The 25,473-nt window shown below is 31.4% G+C and overlaps 3 protein-coding genes and 1 long non-coding RNA gene across 5 annotated transcripts; 3 read left to right on the top strand and 1 right to left on the bottom strand.

Annotated features, from left to right (window-relative positions):
• Positions 1-668: 668 nt before the first annotated feature.
• Positions 669-4,347, top strand: LOC11412219 (uncharacterized). Its single transcript, XM_039830165.1, has 6 exons — positions 669-878; positions 1,029-1,162; positions 1,235-1,303; positions 3,453-3,524; positions 3,854-3,926; positions 4,115-4,347. The coding sequence occupies exons 1-6, from the start codon at positions 819-821 to the stop codon at positions 4,160-4,162; spliced, it is 456 nt and encodes a 151-aa protein (XP_039686099.1). The 5' UTR covers positions 669-818; the 3' UTR covers positions 4,163-4,347.
• Positions 4,348-6,448: 2,101 nt separating this feature from the next.
• On the top strand, positions 6,449-9,287 carry LOC25487538 (uncharacterized). Its single transcript, XM_039830164.1, has 6 exons — positions 6,449-6,601; positions 6,759-6,892; positions 6,965-7,033; positions 8,389-8,460; positions 8,779-8,851; positions 9,038-9,287. Exons 1-6 carry the CDS (start codon positions 6,542-6,544, stop codon positions 9,083-9,085), a joined length of 456 nt encoding a protein of 151 aa, XP_039686098.1. The 5' UTR covers positions 6,449-6,541; the 3' UTR covers positions 9,086-9,287.
• Positions 9,288-18,355: 9,068 nt separating this feature from the next.
• LOC25487536 (flagellar radial spoke protein 5) lies at positions 18,356-22,652 on the top strand. Of its 2 annotated transcripts, none has more exons than XM_024775780.2 (9): positions 18,356-18,807; positions 20,627-20,711; positions 20,882-20,998; positions 21,215-21,279; positions 21,358-21,446; positions 21,535-21,614; positions 21,726-21,837; positions 22,000-22,119; positions 22,245-22,652. In XM_024775780.2, exons 1-9 carry the CDS (start codon positions 18,477-18,479, stop codon positions 22,428-22,430), a joined length of 1,185 nt encoding a protein of 394 aa, XP_024631548.1. In that variant the 5' UTR covers positions 18,356-18,476; the 3' UTR covers positions 22,431-22,652. The 2 variants fall into 2 exon arrangements, with proteins under 2 accessions (XP_024631548.1, XP_013464934.1); XM_013609480.3 differs by lacking the exon at positions 18,356-18,807 and adding an exon at positions 19,857-20,227.
• A 623-nt stretch (positions 22,653-23,275) lies between these two features.
• On the bottom strand, positions 23,276-24,910 carry LOC120578091 (uncharacterized). The gene is made up of 3 exons (XR_005644022.1): positions 24,757-24,910; positions 24,478-24,588; positions 23,276-24,390 (listed from the first exon to the last, which is right to left on the bottom strand). It is a non-coding gene; the product is annotated as an uncharacterized lncRNA (long non-coding RNA).
• Positions 24,911-25,473: the final 563 nt, after the last annotated feature.

The following is a 25,473-nucleotide window of genomic DNA, read 5'->3' as shown; positions in this document are numbered from 1 at the left end:
ATATAGATTGAATTAGGAAGATTTATCACTATATGATCCCTTACAGTTTATGAAAGGGGTCATTGTCTAGTTTAGAAAAATAGAGATATATTTAGATTTGTACGAGACAATTGGTTAATAAAAAGGTGGTTAATAAAAAGGGACTGAGGGAATATTGTTTAATAATTATAAGAATTATAATAAGTTTGATTTTTTAAAATTTTATTATTTTATATATATATATGGTGGGAGTGGAGAAACACAATCCCATCTGAGGTGAGGACGGGGGACGCAAACTCCAACCCTGATGGGGAATGGGTGCGGGGTTTTAGTTGAGCCCCCGCCTCTATATTCGAAACATTTTTAGTTTACAACAAATTCAAGTAGGGAGAAAAAAAATGGTAGAAAGAAGTAGAATTAAGGTTAATGATTGAGTTACTAGATAATTTCTATTCACATATATATCATTGAAAAGTAACTACCATAGAAATGTACTTTCCCAAGAATATCTTGATAAATGAAACAAACGTATCCTAAAGACTAAGAAAAGGAAACTGCCTCTTGAAATTTGTCTTTTGCTATGGCGTGAATGTTAATTTGCGCATTTCAATGCTAAATTTCATAAGCTTTTGTGCTGAATCCAAAGTAACTGACAGATTTTTTCCATCTCTACTCATTCAGTTCAGCTGGCTGACAGCTTTTGCTTTGTCTCTAAACCTTTTTATTTAAAACCTAAGTAACACTCCTTGTGAAGAATAATCTCTTCCAACTAAAGCATTAATCTTCCTTATAGTTTTTCTTCTCAAGGGAGCTAGCTAAATATCAGTTTCTTAGGGATCATGACTATGGCAATTCTGAAAGGACTGATGCAAGGATACTTGAGTGCACTACTTGATGAGGTAAAAAAATCATTCTGAAGTGATTTAATTTTCATCTGTACATGTTTAAATTTGAGATGTATGTGAATATAATCTTGTTATGGTTTCAGCGATTGTCTTATTTGAAGGAATGTTCATATATTTGGTGGTTTTTTTTTTCATTTCTTGCAGGGCGTTGTCAATGATCGGTTTAATGCGATGGTAGGTTTGAATAACACCGTGGAACGACGAGACCGTGTTGTGCAGCAGATAGAAACATATTTTGCTGATGTTGACATGATCCTTGCTGAGATTTCACTTGATTTGTAATGTTTCTGCTCATTTTAGGGTTTTCCATTTTCAAGCTGATTATCTAACTATTTTGTTTATATCTACAGTGCTAATTCAGCATTTGACTTCTCTAAGTTTGCTTCTCTTGCTCGTCAAGTTGAGGATAAAAGTGAAAGGTACCTTTAACATCCTTTTATCACAATTTTTCCAAGTCTTTAACAGGAATGATCATTCAGACACTGCACCCATATGGCATATACATCCTTTTTATATTCTTACAATTTTGAGTAGAGATTTTCTGATATGTTATTACTATTTTCTGATGCATAGAGTCCTGTTGTCATGCTTTAGACAGGCTGTCAAACAATATTTTTATGCATAATCATTTTCAAGCTCATGATAAACTATTGCATGTTCTCATTAATGAGAAGGTGGCATAAATCATTTTCCAGAAATGCCAAACAGAAGCTTAAATGCAATAGAATTAAAACAATTTGTTTTTGACAGAAAAACAAAAATTTATGTTATATATTATTTATTAAAAAACCATGTTATTGTGCCAAAATTTTATCGATATTGGTTTGACATCCCATTATATAACTTTGTAATGTTACCAAATTTAGGTTGAGCCTAACTCATCCCTGCAAAACCGACTTGTAAGGTGAGAGATGTCTCCTACGTATAAACACATTTTTAGATCATGTCATATTCAAAGTAGGATTCTCAATGCACTCCATCATGCTTAGGACTTGACATCTGGAGCGTGGCTTGATAACGAGTAGCCCAACAAGTCTTGGCTAAACTCTAATACTATCTTAAAATTTGGATTGAGTCCAACTCAACCCTATAAAACCGTCCTGTAACATAACTGACGTCTCCTAATTATATAAAACACATTTACAGGTCATATCTCGTCAAATGTGAAACTCTCAAGGTTGCCTAATCGATGCGGATAGTAATAGACATAGATATCACTTTTTTTTGTTAGACGTGCATGTAATTTGTTGTCTAACCTCTTTATGAATAAATAAGTACTTCAACAAGTATTTCAGTTGGACAAATGATATCTTGTTAGGGGGTGGCAAGATGGATGAATTGTATTCATATGAATTTGGATTGTAATTGATAGATAAAAAAAATCCACTAAATTTTTTTAAATAATCCAATCCATCCATTATTATATTTTCAATGGATGGATATCCATCCAATCCATTATTAAAGTGAAATATAGAAATTGCTTTAATGGATTTATTATTGTATGGCCTATGAAATTAAATATAGTCTAGATATGCATCAGGCCACAAATTTTAGTGCTTAGAATCATTACACGCCAAGTTTTATTGCATTTAGCTATCCATAATGTATCCCCTCTAGTGTTATATTAACATTAAATGAACTAACCCACATGTATAATTTTCGGTAAGAACACCGATTTGATCCGGTCTAGTATCCCCTCTAGTATTGCATTTAGCTGTCAATTTCAATGCATATGCATGCATGCTTAGACAAAAACAAGTTCTCACATAAACATCCTAGTTTAGAAGTTTTCATGATTTGAATGTGCAACTTGAACTCCAGGTTGAATCACAAACCAACCATCTTCACTTTATAAATACTAGATTATTCATACACCGTAAATGTTTGAATACCTATTTGTGAGTTTAAGGACAAACTCTCAAAAACTTAAGCTATTAGGTAATGCATGAAGGTACTATTAAAGAGTCTTGGGATAAATTCAATTTTATATAGAAAAATGGAGGTAACAAAGATGGAAAATGCATAAACATTTTACCATTTTCTGAAATTCAATTTCCAGATAGGAGAATAGAGGCAGTGAGGATCAAACTTTTGACCATAGATATGGATAATAAATAAAATCTAACAGTGAGAATAAGCTTGAAAGTATAATTTGTTTTTCTTTATATCCTTATACCTCCCAATGCCAAAAGACCCTGCTCACTCTATAACCCCTCCTCCCTATTTATAGGTGACATGCTTTTATTTATTTCATCTAACAGTAACAAACCTATCATGTACACATTTCCATATACTCTTCAGTACTACAGAACAATACAGTTGTCTGATCATTTTTGGGTATATGAGGATGTTTGTAGTAGCAGCAAGTCTTGAGCTCGAATATTTATCTTCGTATTTATGTGAATTTTTTTTATTGTTTTTCTTTATATGAGATGATGTTTGCATTAATTTGGAAGGCTCTACCGATAAACATCACAAGTGCCTACTATGCTAAAATCATAGAAGAATTATAAGCATATTACATCTTTTAGCATTTGTTATAGCTTAAATTTCTTGTTGATATTGCAGCATTGGTGCTGAGTATATGAGGATTGCATGTCCTGAATTCGTTAAAGCTTGCGATGAGATGAACAAAATAATGTAAGTGCCTGGCCTGAATTGTCCATGATTTGATCTTTTGTCTCTCTGTTGACTGTGGTTTATTTCTGCTATCTATTAAAACTTCTTTTGTAGAAGAATACTGAACAAGACCTTCTAGGAAACAAATAAATTATTATCTACACTCATGTATGGTCAGGAGTTCTTGCTCTTTCTTGTAAGAAAAAATAAAATAAGAAAGTGGGTTGACGCGTATTAGAATATATAAATTTATTTTATATTTATTAGTATGTATCTTCTATATTTGGTAACGTCTTGATAGTTTTATATACCTTCCATCTAACTTTTGTCTGTTTATTTTTGCTGCTCAGGCTTGATCTAACATTGCTCTGGGTAAAACATCAGTTTGCTACTACCAAGAGAAAGTTGGAGACCTTTGTTCAGGTATGTTACATTTTTCTCCCTCTAACATAAGCGATAATGACATGTCCATGATAGGGCGTAGCTGCATGAACTCTTTTAGCTCTTTAAAATGCATCTTAGATACTAACTGCATGAAAAGGAAACAATTCTTGAGTTTCCAAAGCATGTATGATATATTAATATGTTTGATTACTTTGATCAATTTGCAGATGGAGCGGAGGATTATCAGACTTGAGAGATCAAACTCTTCAGACTAGAATTCATTTGTGTGTTGAATTTTCCATCAGTTGGATAAGAATCATGTTTTCGGATAATGTGTTGTTTTGAACTGTTGTTTGTATTATGTTTTCGAATAATTTGTTGTTTCGAGCCTTTGTTTGTTAATGATGTTGGACCATGTCTCTTGTTCGCGTACAAAAATCATGTTTTCTTTAAGAGCAAATCTTTCTCCAATTTATGGTTTCTCTTCCATACTTCTTGACGGTGCTTTTGCAAACTTTTTCAAACATAAGATAACTTTTTGCTCGTTAAAGAAGTAATCTTATGTTTGTTATTAATTTTCTTTTATGAAGTATCATGATTCTATAAAATTCACATTGCTTTCTATATTGTTTTTAACCCAAAATATCAATATATAAAATTGAAATTTTCTTATGTCAAGTGTTATACAATTTTTTTCCGAAAGTAGGATAATTTTTTAAAGTAGGATAATTTTTAGCATCGGAGTCTTTATGCAAGTATGTAGCTGAATTCAAAGCCCCGGCACACTTCAACAAGTATCATAAAAAAGATAAAACATTTTTTTATCAGATAAGCAATGGACCTTGACAGGAAAATATAATTCAGAGGTTATAGAGAGTGTGTTAAACCTCTAGTTACTGTAGAACTAGCATTTATTTTAAAGGTAGTGAATCTTTCAAGTCTCTGAATACGATTTTTTCATTAGTTTCAGTTACCTCAAGCAGTAGGTTGCATACAATTCAAAAGTTTTGGACAGGTTTCATGCATGTGTATGCCATTTTAAAGTTTATTAACCCTTCCGTCTGATATTATTATCTGCAAATGCTTTTAGGACGCCTTCCAATTAGAGTAATCGTACGAAGAGGGGGGTTTTGGGGGGCAGTAATCATTCCCATTGTGGTCGTGCCCGGGAGTAGAGGAATCGGAAAATCACTTATTTGCAAAATGTAATATTGCGGGAGCAATTTGGTGAGATGTTTTTAAGTGGCTTGGAGTGGTTTCGGTGGTTCCGGGAAACCTTTTCATTTTGCTTGAATAGTTTTTCTTCTCTTACTTTCATACGGAAGTTGAAGCAAGATTTGCTCTTGATTTGACATTCAGTTCTTTGGTTGATTTAGAAGGCTAGAAACGATTCTATCTTTAGAGACAACAAGTCGTCGTCGGTGGAAGAGGTGATATTCACCATTAAGCATCTCTCATGGGGTTGGTTTAGGGGGGAAAATAGGGTACCCTTGTATTTTCTTTGAATGACACTCCAATCTCCTTGATATGAATATTTTATTTGCCAATAAAAAAAAAATATTTATCATTTTATAATATCAATGCGACATTTGTTACTTTTTATCCAATACCCTTGCTTATTAAAGGTAGTTGCAAGTATATGATGAACAAATAATAAATGGAGTACATGGATATTTAAGTCTTGTACTCCCTCTGTCCCGAATTAACTGAGCTATTTGCTCAGATCACACATATTAAGATAAAATGTATAAATGAAGGAGAGAAAAAAATGATTTTAAGTGCTCTTGTTAAGTATTGGTGTATTCTCCAATATCACACATATTTTTTATTTTTTTTTATTCAAGTATGCTTGTTCATTTTGTTTAATATTTAATTATATATTAGAAATTTTAATCACCTCTCACTAGAAAATATAACGTTAATATAACAGTATTTTATTATTGTTTAATAATTATATTTTATTATAAGAATTATAATCAGTTTGATTTTTTTAAAATTTTGTTATTATTATATAAAACACAATCCTCGTATCCTAACAGGAAATGGGTGTGGGTTTTTAGCTGGGAGCGGGGCGGGGTAGGCTAGGGAAAATGTGCCCCCACCTCACCTTGTACCATATCTGAATAAAATGGAACAATAGTCAATATTTCATGTTTTTTAGGAAAAAAAATTCGAAACATTTTTAGTTTGCAACAAATTCAAATAACGGGAGAAAAAAAAATGGTAGAAAGAAGTAGAATTAAGGTTAATGATTGAGTTACTGGATAATTTCTATTCACATATCATTGAAAAGTAACTGTCATAGAAATGTACTTTCCCAAGAATATCTTGATAATCATGAAACAAACGTATCCTAAAGACTAAGAAAAGGAAACTGCCCCTTGAAATTTGTCTTTTACAATGGCGTGAATGTTAATTTGCACATTTCAATGCTAAATTTCATAAGCTTTTGTGCTGAATCCAAGATAACTGACAGATTTTTTCCATCTTTACTCATTCAGTTCAGTTGGCTGATAGCTTTTGCTTGTCTCTAAACCTTTTTATTTAAAACCTAAGTAACACTCCTTGTGAAAAATAATCTCTTCCAACTAAACATTAATCTTCCTTATAGTTTTTCTTCTCAAGAAGAGAAATATTTCTGTTTCTTAGGGATCATGACTATGGCAATTCTGAAAGGATTGATGCAAGGATACTTGAGTGCATTGCTTGATGAGGTAAAAAAAAATCCTTCAGAAGTGATTTAATTTTCATCTGTACATGTTAAAATTTGAGGTGCATATGAATATATAATCTTGTTATGGTTTCAGTGATTTGTCTTATTTGAAAGAATGTTCAGATGTTTGGTGGTGTTTTTGTTTTTATTTCTTGCAGGGTGTAGTGAATGATCGGTTTAATGCGATTGTATGTTTGAATAACACCGTGGAACGAAGAGAGCGTGTTGTGCAGCAGATAGAAACATATTTTGCTGATGTTGACATGATACTTACTGAGATTTCACTTGATGTGTAATGTTTCTGCTCATTTTAGGGTTTTCCATTTTCAAGTTGATTATCTAACTATTTTGTCTATATTTACAGTGATAATTCGGCATTTGACTTCTCTAGGTTGGCTTCTCTAGCTCGTCAAATTGAGGAGAAAAGTGATAGGTGAATGATCATTCAGAAACTGCATCCATATACATCCTTTTATATGCTAATCTGTATTTTTTGTCATCTTTCCCAACCACCACCTTATGTTTATTTAAGTAGAAATTTTCTGATAGTGTTATCACTATTTAGTTTGATATGCTCATCATTGATTGTGCCATGAAATATGCATAGGGTTTAGTCCGGTTGTCATGCTTTAGCCAGGCTGACAATACTTTTTATACATAATTATTTCCTAGCTCATGATAAACGGTTGCATGTTCTCATAAATGAGAAGGTGGCATAAATATAGTTGATTATATTTTCCAGAAATGCCAAACAGAAACTTAAATGCATTAGAATTAAAACATAAATTTATATCTTATATATTATTTATTAAAAAAATCATGTTATTGTGCCATATTTTTATAGATACTGGTTTGATATCCAGTTAGATACTGATGTAAATTTAGGTTGAGTCTAACTCAACCCTACAAACCCGGATTATAAGATGAGAGAGATGTCTCCTACTTATAAACACATTTTCAAGTCATATCTTATTCAAGGTAGGATTCTCAATACATTCCATCGTGCCTATAGGACAAACGCTCCTAAAAGCTTAAGCTATTATTAGGTGATGGATGAAGGTGCTATGTAAGAGTCTATTGGGAAAATTCAGATCCACTTCTTTTGATATTGTTTCAGGGACTAACTATCCTAATGCCCTAAACTATTAGGTAATTAAAGGACCTTGGATTATATCTATTCTAAATTTCCATTACAACTCCCTGCGCTAGAACCTTCTGGTCTTAAAGGCATGGACAATGCATAAACCTAATTTTATCATTTTCTGAAATTCAATTTCAGTTAGGAGAATAGAGGCAGTAAGGATCAAACTTTAGACCTCTTGATCATAGAGACTGTGCTGTTATGTTTAAGGCAAACTATTTGAAAAGCTTAATTTGTAAGGTAAAGACTCGTCGATAGATAATAATTATAATACCTAACGGTGGGAAGAGAATAAGCTTGAAAGTATAATTTGTCTTTCTTTATACCCTTATACTGATAGAAACTGGTATATTAATGCTGGAAAATGGGGAAGAATTCTCTTTGATTATAGAACAGTGGAAGCACTTCGAGGGTCTGCCGTGCCCACCTCCCAATACCAAAAGACCCTCCTTACTCTAATCCCTCCTCCCTATTTTCTGTGTAATTTTTTTATTGTTTGTATCTTTATATAATATGATGTTTGCATTGATTTGGAAGGCTCTACTGATAAAATTACAAGTGCCTACTATGCTAAAATCATAGGAGAATATAAGCATAGTATATCGTTTAGCATTTGTTATAGCTTAAATTTCTACTTGATATTGCAGCATTGGTGCTGAGCATATGAGGCTTGCATGTCCTGAATTCATTAAAGCTTGTGATGAGATGAACAAAAGAATGTAAGTGCCATTTCTGAATTGTCCTTTATTTGGTCTTGTGTCTCTCTATGGTCTATTTCTGCTATATCTATTACAACTTCTTTTGTAGAAGAATACTAAATATGACCTAGGAAACAAATAAAATAATTATCTACACTCATGTATGGTCAAGAGCTCTTGCTCTTTCTTTTAAGAAAAAATTAAATAAGAAATTGGATTGACGCGTATTAGAATATGTAAATATATTTCATATTTAGTATCTATCTTCTATATTTGGTAAAGTCTTGATAATTTTATATACCTCCGATCTAATTTTTGTCTATTTATTTTGCTGCTCAGGCTTTCTCGAACATTGCTCTGGGTAAAACATGAGTTTGCCAATACCAAGAGAAAGTTGGAGGCCTTTGTTCAGGTATGTTACATTTTTCTCCCTCTCACATAAGCGACAACGACATGTCCATGATAGGGCATAGCTGCATGAACTCTTTTAGCTCTTTAAAATGCATCTTAGATACTAACTGCATGAAGGGGAAACAATTCTTGAGTTTCCAAAGCATATGATATATTAATATGTTTGATTACTTTGATCAATTTGCAGATGGAACGAAGGATTATCAGACTTGAGAGATCGAACTCTTCAAACTAGAGTTTATCTGTGCTGTTGAATTTTCCATCGGTTGAATAATAAGAATCATGCTTTGGAACAATGTGTTGGTTTGAACTTTAGTATATTGTTGCTAAACCATGTACCTTGTTCGGTTACAAAAATGATGTTGAACCATGTCTCTTGTTCGCGTACAAAAATCATGTTTTCCTCCAAGTTATGAATTCTCTTCCATACTTCTTGATAGTGCTTTTGCAAACTTTTCCAAAGGTAACTTTTTTGCTCGTTTAAGAAGTTATCTTATGTTTGATATTAGATTTTTTTTATTTTGTTAAAATCTATTGGTAAGAACTATGAAATTTTTAGTGTCATTTTGTATTGATTAATCTCCTCCGAAAAACATGTGGGACATAGACGTGGATTCTCTCCTTTCAATCGAATTGTTCTTTTGCGCATAAATGTCAGGAATCGAACTCTTGATCACGCGGTTAAGGGGCCTAAGTCTCTTACCATTTGGACCATGCCATTATTGATATTTTATTATTTTATCTATTCATCCATATTCAAATTTGTAAAATAATAAAATTTAAAAAAAATTTATGAAGTGTCATGATTCTATAAAATTTGCATTCCTTTAATTTCTACATTGTTTTAAAACAAAATATCAATATATAAAATTGAATTTTTTTTTATGTCAAGTATTCTACAATTTTTTTCTTCTCTGCATGCTCCCTTCCCTTATCTCTCTTAACTTTTTCAATAATTTAGAAATTTATTAATTTTTTCCTTATATATTATCAAATCTTCTTCTACATCATATTATTTTCAATGATCTTATACATTAAGCTTCCTATCATAAACTACTTTGAGGTTAGTTTTAAAAAGAAAAGTTGGGTACATAATAGGAAATTATTATTATTAAATTGACACTAACCATCATTTAACAACTAATCTTGAGAGAATTTAAACTATGTAATTACTTTGATGTTAGTTTTTTTTAAAAGAATGATAGTTTATGTTTTTTTTTTAAAAACACATTTTTTTAGAGAAAACAATCTCTTTTTATTATATATATATATAGAGTTAGGATCAAATGACACCATGGTGTCAAAATTAGTTTGACACCAAATCTTATCCATTCATTTCATTTAATCCAAAGACTTAAAACTATCACCAAATTAATTAACATACACCAAATACTCTCTATCACCTAATTAAGAAACATATCTATCATCATTAATTCATAATCAAACAATCTCTTCTTGTTTTTGGTAGATTCAAAACCCTTTTTATTTACCTTTTTTTTTTTTCTTTTGGCCATAAGCACAAACTCAAACTTTATGATTTTTATAAAATCATGATATATAAATCTTAATTCAGTTAAATATGAGACACGATGAGTCCTCTAAAAAAATTAAACCTATGAGTGACAAAATAATCTAATTAGCATGAACAATTCAAGAATCATTAGTCGAGCTTGTTGGTTTTTTTTAATACAATTTAATTAATTATTAAAAAAATATGAGTATATATGAGATAAAGACAAAGAAATATCATTGATGGTGATGATACTCAAACAACCATAGGTATATGAGTTCTACCATTCATTTTATAAAAAAGTTTAGAAAAGAAGTTTGAGTATGATTATAGAAATATGGGAAAATTTATAAATTTGGGGAAGTAAAAAAGAGGAACAAATAAATTTGGGGAAATAAAAATGGAATGTTTGATTATAAATTAATGATGATAGATATGTTTCTTAATTAGGTGATAGAGAATATTTGGTGTATATTAATTAATTTGGTAATAGTTTTAAACCTTTGGATTAAATGAAATGAATGGATAAGATTTGGTGTCAAACTAATTTTGACACCATGGTGTCATTTGATCCTAACTATATGGGTGGGGATATTTTGATTCCAAGAGTAAGTGTAATATCTTACTCTAAATCTTGACCTTTAATTCCAATATTGGTTAATGGCTTAGATTAATTGATATGATAGGCTTTAATTCTATTTTCTATTGTAGTCAATAATTATCACTACAAAATAACAAAACAATAAGTGTCTTTTAATTGCATGATTTTTTTTTCTTCTTCCATTGTTTTTTTTGTTGTTTCACGCAAAAATATTTTTTGAGGGTTAAATTAAAATCCTTTCCTTAAAATAAAAATTTCAAGATTCACTTATTTTATTCCTTCAAAAAAATTGCATAAGAAATTTTTCTTTGCATATATGGCATTATGTTAATATGCAGAAAGAACGTTATACTTGCTAGCTTGGTGCATAGAACAATACAGAACGTGTTCAACTTCTGTTATATTATCTTTTGTTTCAAGCCTTTTTAAGAAACTAAAACAAACAAAAAAATAAAGATATTGAACAAACAAGGAAAAAGAGTTTTTAAGTTTTGTTCAATTTTTACTGATAAACATTTTTGACATGAAAGAGTTTTTAAGAATATAAAAAGATCAGGCAAACAATTACGCTAGTATTTTATGATTTTCTTAAAATAATCTAGTTTCTTAGCACTAAAAAGAATATAACATAAACTACAAGGGGGTAATCAATCCAAAATACAAAACCATGTTGGTTGAAACTACAGTTGGTAATTGATTGAAATTATAATGATCTATCTATTAACAATATTATTTTGGAAAATCTTTAACAATATTTTTTTTAAAACAACTTTAACAATATTTAACAACCATGTTATTCTCTGTGAAATTGAATTTCTTTAGGACTTTAGGTTAGTTTTCTCTTTGCAAAAAATAATTGGGTTTTTAATTGGGCTTAGTGTTCTTTTTAACAGTAGCATAAAATAATTTGATTTTTATTAATGTTAACTTAAAATAATTTGATTCAAATGTAAATTTTTTTATCATACAACTTACATACTTTTTAGTTATCAGGCCTAAAATTGTTAATTTTTTATTGACTTGTCTTCTTTACAAGGTAGCTATACTTTTATAGAAATTGCAATTGGAATTGGAAGGTGTAAAATAGATTTTATAGAAATTGATAGAATTTGAAAGGTGTGAAATATGTTTGTTTGCTTTACTTGGGAGATTGTACTTGGTAACCGATAGAAATTGCATTTGATAATTGATTGAAATTGTATTTGATAGATTCATGGCAGTGGTCGTTAGTTGATAGACCACTGCCATTTGATAGAAACTACATGTTTGTTGATAGACCCATGGCACTTGGCTTGGTTGGGTTCCAAACTTGCATTAGGGAGTATCTGTAGTCTTGTGTGAAGGTTTTTTCTATTTTGCATGTGGCAAGCATTTCGCTTGGCTAGTTTTGATTCTCTAAGGTTAGGATCAGAGGCGGAGCCAGGGGTGTAGGGGGTGTCATGGCCTCCCCAAAGTTTAAAAAAAAACATTTTTAATAGGTATATATACACAGTTTTAATTAAATGTTATGTTATATATATTAACGTTTGCATTATAAATTATGTTTTTATACTTTAGCAAAGCGGTTAAGCTTTACAGATCATTTTTAATTTTTTTTTTTTGTATTTTTAAAAAAATAAATGCAATGAAAACATTGTAAAAACAAGTAGCAAACAAAGGTTAGGGGAGCAACATAAAAACAAATGAACTGCTCAACTACAACTTTATTGTAATTATTTTTCTCACAATATATATTTAGATCTTAAAAATATGGCCCCTCCATAATATATATATATATATATATATATATATATATATATATATATTGGCTCCGCCACTGGTTTGTATAAGCTAACTGATTTTTAGATTTGGAACTTTAGTTTTGTGTTGGAGTTGTTGTGGTGATGTTTTTTTAGATGACATTGTATATGACTTTTATGAATTTCAATTATAATATTTAGTTAATATTTGCCACTCTCCTCGATATTTTAGGCAAAATCCGCCACCGGTTGCATGAGTGTATAAATCCAAATTCAAAACTTGAACTTGATAATATAAATACATGTAAATTATAGAGAATCTTTCTTTTATGATTCTTCCTTTCAAAAAAAATCTTCTATGATTATTATAATTAATATGAACACATCTTTATTACGGGCATATCTTCTTTTATGAATTTATTTTCTTATTATAATGTGAAAATATAGAATAAAAACTACAAACAATTGATGATCGCCAAGAATTGCAATAGTTGAATTGTTAACTATTTCAATAAAAATTAATGTATTGTTTACTGGAAGAAAAAAAAAATTAAATATAATTTTCTTTCTTTGAGGATTTGTTCATAATACAGGGTGTGTTACCTCTTACATGGTTGAGTTTTGTGCTGCTATGTTTGTTATTGAGAAGGCAGTGGAGCTTAACAAGAAGGATATTTAGATTGATTGAGAGTGACTCCTTGATGATTGTTAGAGCTTTCAATTTGCATTTTGATATCCCTTGAAGTTTGAGAACTAGATGGAAAAATTGCATTGCTTTAGTTAAAAATATGTCTTGCACATGTACCCACATCCATAGGGAAGGTAATATGATTGATGGCAAACAATGGTTGCTTAGCCAATTAATCTTTTCAATAATGGAATGAACCCCCTCCCTTTTTTGACCTTTTCTCCGTATGAATAGTTTAGGGTTGCCTTTCCATAGGCTATCTATCATGTAATGATTTTGAACGTGGTTCAATCTCTAACCTACTATGTCAATCTATCACATCAACCACTAAGAATCATCAATCTAAAATATTCTCTTTTCATATCACTTATAGCACTTTTTGTAAACACGTCATACTCCTCAAAAATAATCTAATTGGACTCAAAGTAATATAATGTCTCGGCCCACTATGAATTGTTGGCACAACTTATTTTTCTAGAACTAGCTTGGACAAACAACTCATCGGAACACACCATATGCCATAAGAAAATTACCCAACTTAGATACATTTGACCTAATTAGAATACATCTCCTTCTCAGCTCATATTCTTGTGAAATGTTTTCAGGAATCTTTTCCTTTACCACCAAATATGCAGAGAATCAAATGCTTTTCAGTTGACAAACATGGATTGAAGAGATTTGATTCTTCAAATAATATTATCAATTCACACAACTCCATTACATCACCCTTTTCGTTGCAATTTATGGATTCATTTCTGTTGCAATTTATGGATTCATTTTTGCTGCTACTGCATTGACCTCTGAGACCTTCCATTCACGTCAATGAAAACACAATTGGGAGATATAAGTTTTTTTTTTCCGCCCATGTAAGTCTTGAATTCAAATTTCGTTTTCCCCCTTTCTGTAGTTTTAGGGTTCTGTAAATTGAGAGATTTAGGACTCAAATCTTCACCCCCAACTTCAAACATTGCATTTAGAAACTTCTCACTTATTTTTTCGAAAATCTTATTTTATTCGAAAACTTTTTTGCTTTTAGTTTAATCTTGCAATGGCACACAAATTCCAAAACATCTGTGAGATAAACTCTTTTAAATCATGTTGGAGTTTAAGAGCAAAAGTTCTTAGGTTGTGGGCTGTTAGACACTTTAATAGAAAAAAAATTGGATGTTTTATGTTGAAATGGTGCTTATGTATTTTGAGGTTAATGATATTATGCTTTCTCCTTCAAATTTTCTAGCTCCAGTGAATTATTTAACATATTTATTACAAGTTCCAGTTATTGATAAGTTTTATTTACTTATTTTCAAGCTTCAGTTCATTACTTAACTGGAAAAAAAAAATAGCAATTTAAAAAAAAAATTAAGGTTAAGAACTGAATGACATATTTTATGAGTTTCAACTAATTTTTTTGTTATACTTATCATATATTGCTTAGTAATTCGATTTTTCGAGCTTTGGTTCCTTATTTAATATGTTTATTACAAGTTTCATTATTGAACTTAAAAGTACATAGCAATTTCATTTCTTTTTAATTTAAAGGGACTTATTTTGAATGAAAATTATAAGTTTTAATCTTAACATCACATAATATTCTTTGTAAAAGAATTGTATACTACTTTTAAAAATGATATTACGTTTATCTAGAGTTATGATACTTTGACATGATACAAAATATATTATTTTTGTGAAATATTTGAAAAAAATAAACTTATACTTTTAAAATATGTTTTCAGGGAGGTAGAAGACATGATGCCATTAGGTAAACACTACTTTATAAGTTTCAATCTGAAGTAACTGAAGGAAAATTTTATGTTTTTGAAAATATGGATGTTGCTGCTAATGGTGGCGATTACAAAACCACTAGACATCCGTATAAGCTAAACTTTCAAATTTCTAGTGAGCTTTTTGACCTCTCTCTTGGTGTTGTTTGTGGTTCACCCTTTAAAATCAAATTTTCACTTTTTTTTCTTTTAAAATGTATCCATAAAATTCAATGCACCTTCATTGAAAGTTATGTAGATGACTTAAACTCTTTCTTGGCATCTGGGGAAACTCAGAATATTATAGTTTTTGTGCAATTTGGAAAGGTATAAATCTTCCAAGGTTTGAATCTAACCTCATGTATTGTCGTTTTTTTTAATAAGTGAAGCTTTGAATGATTTCCTCATATTTTTTATATGCATTTTTTTTAGATAAGAGGCAAATTCTAAACTACATTCAATGTATTAAGCTCATTTATAATCCTGCATGTGCTAAAGACACTCGCTTGAGAAACAGGTTTATATAATATAACAACCACCAAGTTTTGAAATTCAAACTATAAAATGCATGGCAACTATTTAATCTAATGCATGAATTTATGTATAGCACTCTAAAGTTTACTGTACAAACACTTAAGGATTGCTTTCAGGTTACTCCCTCAAAGTTAATTTTAAAATCATTAAGTATGTTTATAACATAAGTATTATCATGCTAACTATGGATTTTTATATTAGGATGTTGTTTTTTGTTTTACTTGGCATAATTAAGCACATTTTTATATTAGGATGTTGTTTTTGTTTTACTTGGCATAATTAAGTATGTTTATATCTTCTAAGTAAAAATGAAAAATAGTTACAATACAACAAGTGACGAGTACTTCCATGGACCAGTTTGGCAATATGTTCCACCATGGATCAGTTTTTATTGACCTGAAAATCCGGTTGCCACTTAATGTTTACTTGTTACTTCCGGTTTATTCCAATTATTTGTATTTTTAACAAATCGATTTTCAATAACTTAAAACGAAGTATATGACGTCAATTAACAATAACTTTACCAAAATCAAAATCCAAGATTTTACCAACTTTACCTTTCCGAAACTACATCCATTGAACGATGCGAACTGAGAACGACGATGAAGGGAAGGCGAAAGTTGCAAACTTTGGTAAAGACATGATCGATTGTTGAAGGAAGAATCAACAATCTTAATTTTTTGTTGAATGAAGAATTGAAAATCTTAATTTTAGGGATTTAGAACTTAATTATTTCAGTAATGACATAATTAAAAATAAATTGTTAAAGAATTTGATTAATGACGCAATATTAAGTTATTTCTTATATTTCATAACTATTATTGAGCATTTTCCAAAAACATCACAATATTTTTTTTTTTTTTAAAAAAAAACCAATTGAAAACCTGCTAAATGAATTGATCCTGGCCAATCAAAATTTTAATATTATATCTAGGGCTGAAATCGATTTGAAAAAACTGATCTATGGTGGAACATATTGGGCAACTGGTCCATATTAAAATTTGTCTACAACAAGTATAATTTATTATAAAACATACACAGAACAACAATTTAATAAAATAAGTCTATTGATTTAATAATTTTATTATAAAAACATACACCTCATTGTTTCATGTTATATGGATGACTTGTATTTGGATTATTTGTGAAATGAGCGTAATTCTCGAGTTCTTTTGCAACAAAATCTCATCTAATTTAGAATAATTATTAGATTGAGTTAAGCTTTATTGAGTCGTGGCTTAAAGCTTGGAAGTTGTGCTTATTTTTTTTTAATACAATAAGTGGTGTATAACCCTTTTGTTTGTATCGGGTATTCTACCACGTGATCTCTTTTGTTTTCCTTGAATGCTTAAACCTTTTTTCTCCCTCACACTTTGTTCTCAATAGGAGTGTCTTAATCTATATTTTCTGCTTATTACAAAAAAGGAAATGCTAACAAGTGTCATTCGAACACTACTTAGCACCTAAAAGATTTTATGAAAAATTGTGTATTTATTGAATTGGAAATTGAAGTCTTTAACTTTTTTAATTAGGAATCCTTAAAGAGTGTTAGAGGGACACTCGTCAGCATGATCCTAAAAAAAAATAACATATATAAAAGTGCATAATAGATTCACTTATATTTTTAACAAAATTCTAAAAACTTTATTCAACATTCTCTAGCTTAATATAAATGTCGGCGTTAATTAGCAAGCAAAAATCAATGGACTTGTGCAATCTTAACCGTATTAAATAAAAGAGTAAATTATCATCCTCTTCCTTCAAAAATATTTGAATTACATTCTCATCCATTCTTATGGTAAAATTTACACTTTACTTTATTAATATTTTTTTTATTTCTAATAACTTAGCAAAAAATAATAATCTAACACATGTAAATGAAAAAAGTATTGCATGTCTATTTTATATAATCAGAGTTTGAATGTGTGTTTTTCGCTAACTTTGATTCAATAATTCATTAACAGATAGATCTAAACTCTATTATAGAATATGAAAGAACACAAAATAAAATTAAAATATGTGAAGAATTACTAAAATCGATAAAATATGGTTATTTAAAAGTTCATATTATACTCTAAATTATAAAATTAATAACAAAATAATTAAATCTTAGAGAAAATAATTGAATTTTCTTAAATGGTGGTTCAAAATTATTATATATCATGTCAAAATAAATCAAAGTGTAATACATATTTAATTATTAATTTAGGGAGTTGTAATTCAAGCATCTCATAGGAGAGAAGAGTATAAATGTTAGTTTTCAAGAGTGAAGTGTATATTTTAACGTAAGAGTGGAGGAGAGTGTAATTCAAGTTTATTTGAGAGGCAGAAGAGCCTGAGTTTAGCTCAGTTGGTCGGGATATTGCATATTATACGTAGGAGTCGGAGTTCGAACCCAAACACCCAACTTCTTCACATTTAAAATGTATGAGCTCTGGTCATTATATTGATCCAAAAAAAAAAGTTACAGACAAGTGAACATTAAGTGTATATTTCAATAGAAAGAAGTGTGCCATTAAATTGATCCAAAAATAAAAGTTACAGACAAATATTAAGGTGTATATTTCAATAGAAAGAAGTGTATAGTTTAACATAAGATAAGAGATATACTTTTTATTGTTATTTGAGAGAGAATAGTGTAATTTACTCTACATAAAAATAAGTTATGGACAAGTGGGCATTATGGTCATTTCAAAAACCTGAACGAACCACCTAAAACATTTTCAATTTCAATTCTTCTATTTGGTTCGTTATCCTCTTCCTCTTCTTCTTCTTCTTCACTTCTCAAAAATCCATGGCAGTTATATCAAGCCACAACCTATTCTCCACTTTCACTCGCTTCAACAGCTCATCAAGAATCAATCCCCACTCACAAACAACCAACAGCGCAAGATTGATTCGAATTCGATGCAGTGGTGATTTGAGCACATGTGCTACGAACACGGTTGAGAATCAGCAGAGAGTGAAACTGAGTAACGGGAACGATTCATTGGAAATATGTAGAGTTCTTAATGGAATGTGGCAGACAAGTGGTGGTTGGGGGAGGATTGATCGAGACGACGCCGTTGAAGCTATGCTCCGGTATGCTGATTCCGGCTTATCTACCTTCGACATGGCTGATCACTGTATGTAACTTAGTCCACTCATTTTCTCTTTCATTCATTCATTTTCATTCACATTCTCCTCCATGATGACGTGGATGCATATTTACCTTAGTTTTTTCCTATTTGATGACGTGGAGGTTTACTGTTTCATTGCTTTGTGATTGAGAATTAGATTGATTGACTGAAAATTCAATTTGGTCCTCGCAATTTTCTCTTAGTCGGGTCGGATGAACTAATTTGTCTCGTAGAAAAATGTTAAACTGGTTTGAGTTTATTTTGTGTGCCTAAATTGGATCGAGAGAAAATTGCGAGTACTATATAAGTTTATTCACTCAAAAAAAAAAATATCTTTTTTGTTTTTTGAGAGGATTTTTTGTCCAAAAACTATTTAGGATTCAAAGAATATGTATAATAACGTTCAATTGTTTTTGTATACGCTATATGTTGGTTTTATAAGTAATATTTGGGGACTTATGAAAATTGTCGTAAGCTGTTTTTATAAGCTCTCGCAAACAGAGTCTTACAACATTTATGTCAGTAGATTCGTTCAAATAAGATATGTTAGCGTAAAAGTGTATGTCCATTAGACTCTTTACTTTAAAGTAGTCAAATTCTTAAATTTTATGGTGAGCACTTCTGAATCCTGGAGTTTTGTTCGTGGGTATTCATAATTCAATTATTTAATTTTATGTTATTTTTTGTATTTATCCTAAAAAAAATGTTATTTTTTATAGTAAATATCATTTTGAATTAGTTTTGCTAAGGACCTAAGTTACTTAAGAATTTTCCATATTTTTTTTATTCTTTAAAAGTTTAACAAATTAGACACTGTGAAATAATGGAAATAATATTTGACACCAAATATTATGTGGAGACAGCATAAACATTCTGTTTTGATTTCTTCATTTTTTATTAAGCAATTTGATTTTTATTTTTGGTGATAATAAGAATAATATCTACTTATTCATGTATATTTCATATATATATATATTGAAAATAAAAGTGGAACCACGTAAAATAAAAATATATGGTGGAGATTAGCCCATACAGGATAGGGAAACTTGAGAAGTGGCATAAAGGAGCTACCTTTTAAGAGTTTCTGCTGCTACTGTTGGCACTTTGAGCAGTTTGAAAATGACTGGGTTATTGCAGCATTCTCTGAGCAAATTCACTTATTACAATTCAAACAGAACACCAACAAGAAGAGGAATTGTAACAAGAGAATATAAGCATTTGAGACCATGTCAGTGTGTGACTACCCAGGAGGATAATCGGCGCATTGTGGTCAGTAATGGGAAAGATTCATTGGATATAACTCGGGTTGTGAATGGAATGTGGCAAACGAGTGGTGGATGGGGGAAAATTGATAGGGATGAGGCTGTTGATTCTATGCTTAAATACGCTGATGCTGGATTAACCACTTTTGATATGGCGGATATATGTATTCAACTTTCCTTGTTGCTTCTACTTGCACCTAATTTGTTTGAGTCCATGTAACCACAATTCCCAAAAAAAATTGGCTTTGTTTGGTGTTGAGAGCTTTGCATTAAATAGTGATGTGACATGAACCGAATTCTTACAGGGCGGTTTTATGAAGTTTTGTCGAGTTGATTTAGGTTCAATCCGAATTCTAAGACTCTGCTTCCATTTCACTTAATTGTATCCATCCATTAGAGTAGTAGTGTTTAGAGACTGTTCTCATTTGAGTAGGCAGAATGTTATCTGATGTTATAGATGTACAATCTTCTTTACATGAGCTGCTGTTTTTTAGTCTGCATAATTAAAGGTCATAATATGTGTAAATTGTTTTCTCATTTGTTGTGCTCTTTTGGTTTTGCAGATGGGCCAGCTGAAGATCTATATGGGATTTTTATCAATCGAGTTCGTCGTGAGCGTCCACCAGAATTTTTGGAACAGGTCAGAGGGTGAGTTGATTTTGAGATTCATATTATAAGTCTTTACTATTAGAAGAAAATGCAGCAAGTTTAGATATGCATTTGGAAAATATATATCCTATTATATAATTCTAGGTTCTCAAGAAAATTACCATAGAACATAGGAAGTACTGTCTCAGCCATTGTATTATTTGATGCAGTCTCACTAAGTGGGTGCCACCGCCAGTTAAGATGACAAGTAGCTTTGTAAGAGACAACATTAATGTGTCAAGGAAGAGAATGGACGTGGAATCCTTGGATATGCTTCAGTTCCATTGGTATTTAAATTCTACCCCTCTTGTTATTTGGTGTATGCTTAATATTTTACAATTCTTCATAACATGGTCATTCATCGACTTTGCTTCCTAGTATGTTACTGAAATAAATGAGTATTTGATGTCAATTATGTAGTTGATTTACTTATTGATGATAATTCTGATTCTCTGAGGTTTAAGTTTCTTGTGACAACTCTCCTTTATCTGTAACAAATTTAGGTGGGATTATTCAAATTCAGGATACCTTGATGCACTAAAACACCTCACAGACTTGAAAGGAGAAGGTTAGTTTTGTTCCTGATTAACTCATCTAAGTTCCCGTTTCTAGATTTAAGCAAACTGTTTCTGTTAACCTTGTACAGGTAAAATCAAAACTATAGCTTTAACAAATTTTGATACCGAGAGATTACAAATTATTCTTGAAAATGAGATTCCCATTGTGAGCAATCAGGTAGACCCAAGTGCTTTAATTTCTCTTCTCTCGGTTTATATAAACTTACTGCTGGTTCATTATTCTTATAAAGTATCTTCACTGTCAGGTACAACATTCACTTGTTGATATGCGTCCCCAGCAGAAAATGGCAGAGCTTTGTCAGCTTACAGGAGTCAAACTGATAACGTCTGTCCCCCATTTAAGAAATTATTTCATCACAAAATGATTCTCCAAAATGAGATTAAAGTGAAATTAAAGAAATTAATTTACCAAAATTTCCCCCCTATTATGATGCAGGTATGGGACAGTAATGGGTGGTCTGTTGTCTGAGAAGTTCCTTGACACCAACATAAACATCCCTTTTGCTGGACCTGCAATAAACACTCCATCCCTCTCAAAATACAAAAGGGTAAGATATCATGACCATCATTAACTATCTTAAGTTAGTTTCAAGCTGATAATTGATCCTTTTCTCGCTTAAGAACACTAGGAGGATGAGATTTCATTTCTTTGTTCTCGTAACGTAGTAATATTATTCACGTCTTTTGCTGTACTTTGCATCACATGGCAGATGGTGGATGCTTGGGGAGGATGGGGTTTGTTCCAAGGACTTCTTCGAACTCTTAAACAAGTATCTACTAAGCATGGTGTTTCCATTGCAACTGTTGCTGTGAAGTATATACTTGACCAGGTGAAGTTGATTTGTTTTCTCTTCAAGAATTTGTAATTCTAGTAAACTTAAAATCTCATATTGATATTAAATTGGACAAGCCCGTTCACACATTTCTTTGATTTTGGTTATGGTGAAACATGCAGCCTGCTGTAGCAGGATCAATGGTTGGTGTAAGACTTGGCTTGTCAGAACATATACAAGACTGCAATGCTATCTTTTCACTTGTTCTTGATGAAGAAGATGTAAACAGCATAAGGGAAGCAGCAGGGAAAGGCAAGGATCTTCTTAAAGTGATTGGTGATTGTGGAGATGAGTACAGGCGTGCATGAGTTTTGATAATTGCTATATCAAACTAGTGATTGTTTTCACTTATACAAGACAAGGGAAGATGAGAACATAAAAAGAAGGGAAATTATTCACTCCCAATTTTGTCTCAGTAGAAGGACTTGTATGTAATACTTTCATATGTTACTCCGTACCAGTTTAAAGACAAAAGAAACAAAAAGGTTGTTTATAAGTAAATTAATACATTTGTTTTGTTTTTGATAAAATTATTTTTTCTATGATATTCTTGATTGTTTAATATCTCATTGCACGTAATTTTTTTTCTCTGGTGTGAATTGGATATTTGGCGTGAAATTGTGAAGATTAATCTCCTAGCTTAGGTAGTATGTGTTTTTCCATTATTTTAAAGAAATGTTTGAACTTATAGTTTATATCATTTTAAACTTACCATATGAAGTATGTGTTAATGATTTTTGCATACAAAACGCCTTCAAGCTGATGGTGAGCAGTGATAGCTATACAAGCAAAAGCTTTACATGATGATTACATTTATAACACTAGACAACTTAACTTATATATTACAGGACATAATAAACTAAGAGGCTTCAAAGGTATAAATTCTTGCCAAAAACGACCTAAAGAACTTTGGAGGTGGTGAATTGAAGATTTTAAAATGTAATAGTACTCTTAGTATTATTCTCTTTTTTCATAAGCACAGACAAACAAGGAAAACGTTTGTTTGTAAGTCATGATGATAATTAAAAATATGGAATACGTTTTCACAATCTTGTGGAACACTGTTCAATTCAATGAAACAAAACTTCATAAATGATCACACAAAAAGCCTGATAAGATGGCAAAGACATTTTTTTTTTTTTTTTTGAGCAAAAGATGGCAAAGACATAATTAACAATATCTTTAACTTGTGCAAAATGATAAATCTGTCACATTCTACATTCTCATGAACCTGACCAATAACTGCTGGAACCTATGCACATGGGAATTTGCCTACTAGAATTTCAAGTGAGGACAGATGGAGCTGCTGCCAGCAATCAAGTGTTCCCCAGTCGCCAGCAGTTGTAAAATCTGTTGATGACGGCAGGAACTCGGCGTGAAACTCTGGTGCTGAAGATATGGGATCAACCTCGACGGGATCAGTAGAACCAAACACCCGTTGCATGATTTATCCATTGAGAACAAAAGATTAAAAAAAGACAACGAGAAATTGAAAGGTGAATCGGCACTTGCGAAGAAGTAGTGCAACAAGTTAGTAGCTTTTCTACAGGACATTGTCAATGTGGGACCAGATCAGATTAATTGCATGATCGACAAGAGACAAGTGGGTCCATCCCTGACGTGGTGCGTTTGGATGATGACAATATTGCAATAGGTGAATGTAGAGCCTTTGTTCCTTGCCGAATGATGCAGTTAACATGAAAGATGTGGTTCATGCCATGTCTTCCCTGCAGGAGTAATCTGAAATACGCACCTCACCTACTCCAATATGGTCATCATCAAAACGCTCCACATTGAGACTAGACACATGTGTTCCTTGCCGGATGATGCAGTTAACCTGATCATGTCCCACATTGACAGTATCCCGTAGAAAAGCTACCAACTCGCTGCACTGCTTCTTTCACGTGCCAATTCACAGCTCAATTTCTCGTTCTCTTTTATCAATTTTTTGTTCTCACTTGATAAATCGGGGCAATGGGTATTTAGTTCTACTGATCCTGTTAAGGTTGAACCCATGTCATCGCCACCGGAGTTTGACGGCGAGTTCCAGCCATCACCAGCTAATTTTACTGCTGCTAGCGGTTGGGTCTTCCGACGCTTGATTGCTGGCAGCAGATACATCTGACCCCGCTTAAAATTCTGGTTGGCGAATTCCCATTTGTCGGTGAAAGGAAACAGCTGACAACAATGTACTTCCATTAAATCTAGACTTTAGCAGGCCTCTCGCAAATTGATTTCATTTTATGTACCATTTGTCAAAAGGGATGTCTGTCAAAAAATATAAAGGTATGTTAAATAAGCACTATAGTGGTGAAAAAATAAAAAGAAAGAACATGAAATAAAATAAAGCATTACCCAATAAAATTGGATATGATCAGGGCTGATCTCGAGAATTGTCTGAATTTTCCTGCTCATTAACAGAACTACTTGAGCCTTCAACTTGATGTGATGCTTCTTCTTTACCCTCTTAGAGAACCAATCACAAGCAAAAACACTTATTAAGTTATTATAATCAACAGTTATATATTTATAATGATATCCGCATCAAAAGTTAAAGAAAAATAGTTAGTTACAAATATAACTGAATCAATGTCATATGGCACACTGGCCACAAAGAAATAACCATATAGATACCTGGTTGCTCATTTTTCCGTCTGTAATGATTTTGACCACAGCTGGAAAACCTTTCCCTAGAAAATTGAATACAGAAACAACAAGAATAGGTCGGTCCACTTTCTCTTTGAGACAGAAGTATTGTAATGTTGAGTTGGAGATTCACTGTATATAGGAGAAGATTTGCTGATACAGAAGTATTGCAATGTTGAGTTAGGCATCTAAAATTTGCAATAGTTTGGATCCACTGATATATTATTCAGCATAATTTGGAGTTACTTATGCTTGGAGATTTTGTTTATCAAAATTACATTAATGGGAGAAAATACATTTATTAATTTATCAAACAAAATATCACACTCAAAAGTGGAAAAATATCATTGCTCTTAAGAATATACTGCAGACACTTCATACAACTTCTATATTCAGCGAACAAATTAACGTTTTTTTCTTACACGTATGTAACAGAAACATCTTAAATAAAAAGAATTGTTCCGATGAAGGTTTTAAAGTTATATACCTTTACTGATGCTACGCGGCTACGCCCCAGGTTGTTGCTTGCCCGCAGAGAATCAATAATATTGATGTGTTTGGAAACAAAATGCTTCTCGTGATTTTCCTGGTTGCACCAACCATAACAGAACTTACAAGCAATAAGAAAGCTTTCTGTGAGCAGTAAGTCTTGGCGATCTTTTCTTGGACATCCGGCTGTCGCGATTTTGAATTCAGGATAAAAAA

The sequence above is a fragment of the Medicago truncatula genome, chromosome 2, assembly GCF_003473485.1.
Source record: "Medicago truncatula cultivar Jemalong A17 chromosome 2, MtrunA17r5.0-ANR, whole genome shotgun sequence".
In the NCBI taxonomy this organism is placed as follows: Eukaryota; Viridiplantae; Streptophyta; class Magnoliopsida; order Fabales; family Fabaceae; genus Medicago; species Medicago truncatula.
The sequence above is the reverse complement of the archived record's forward strand: the minus strand, read 5'-3'. Positions and strand labels throughout refer to the sequence as shown.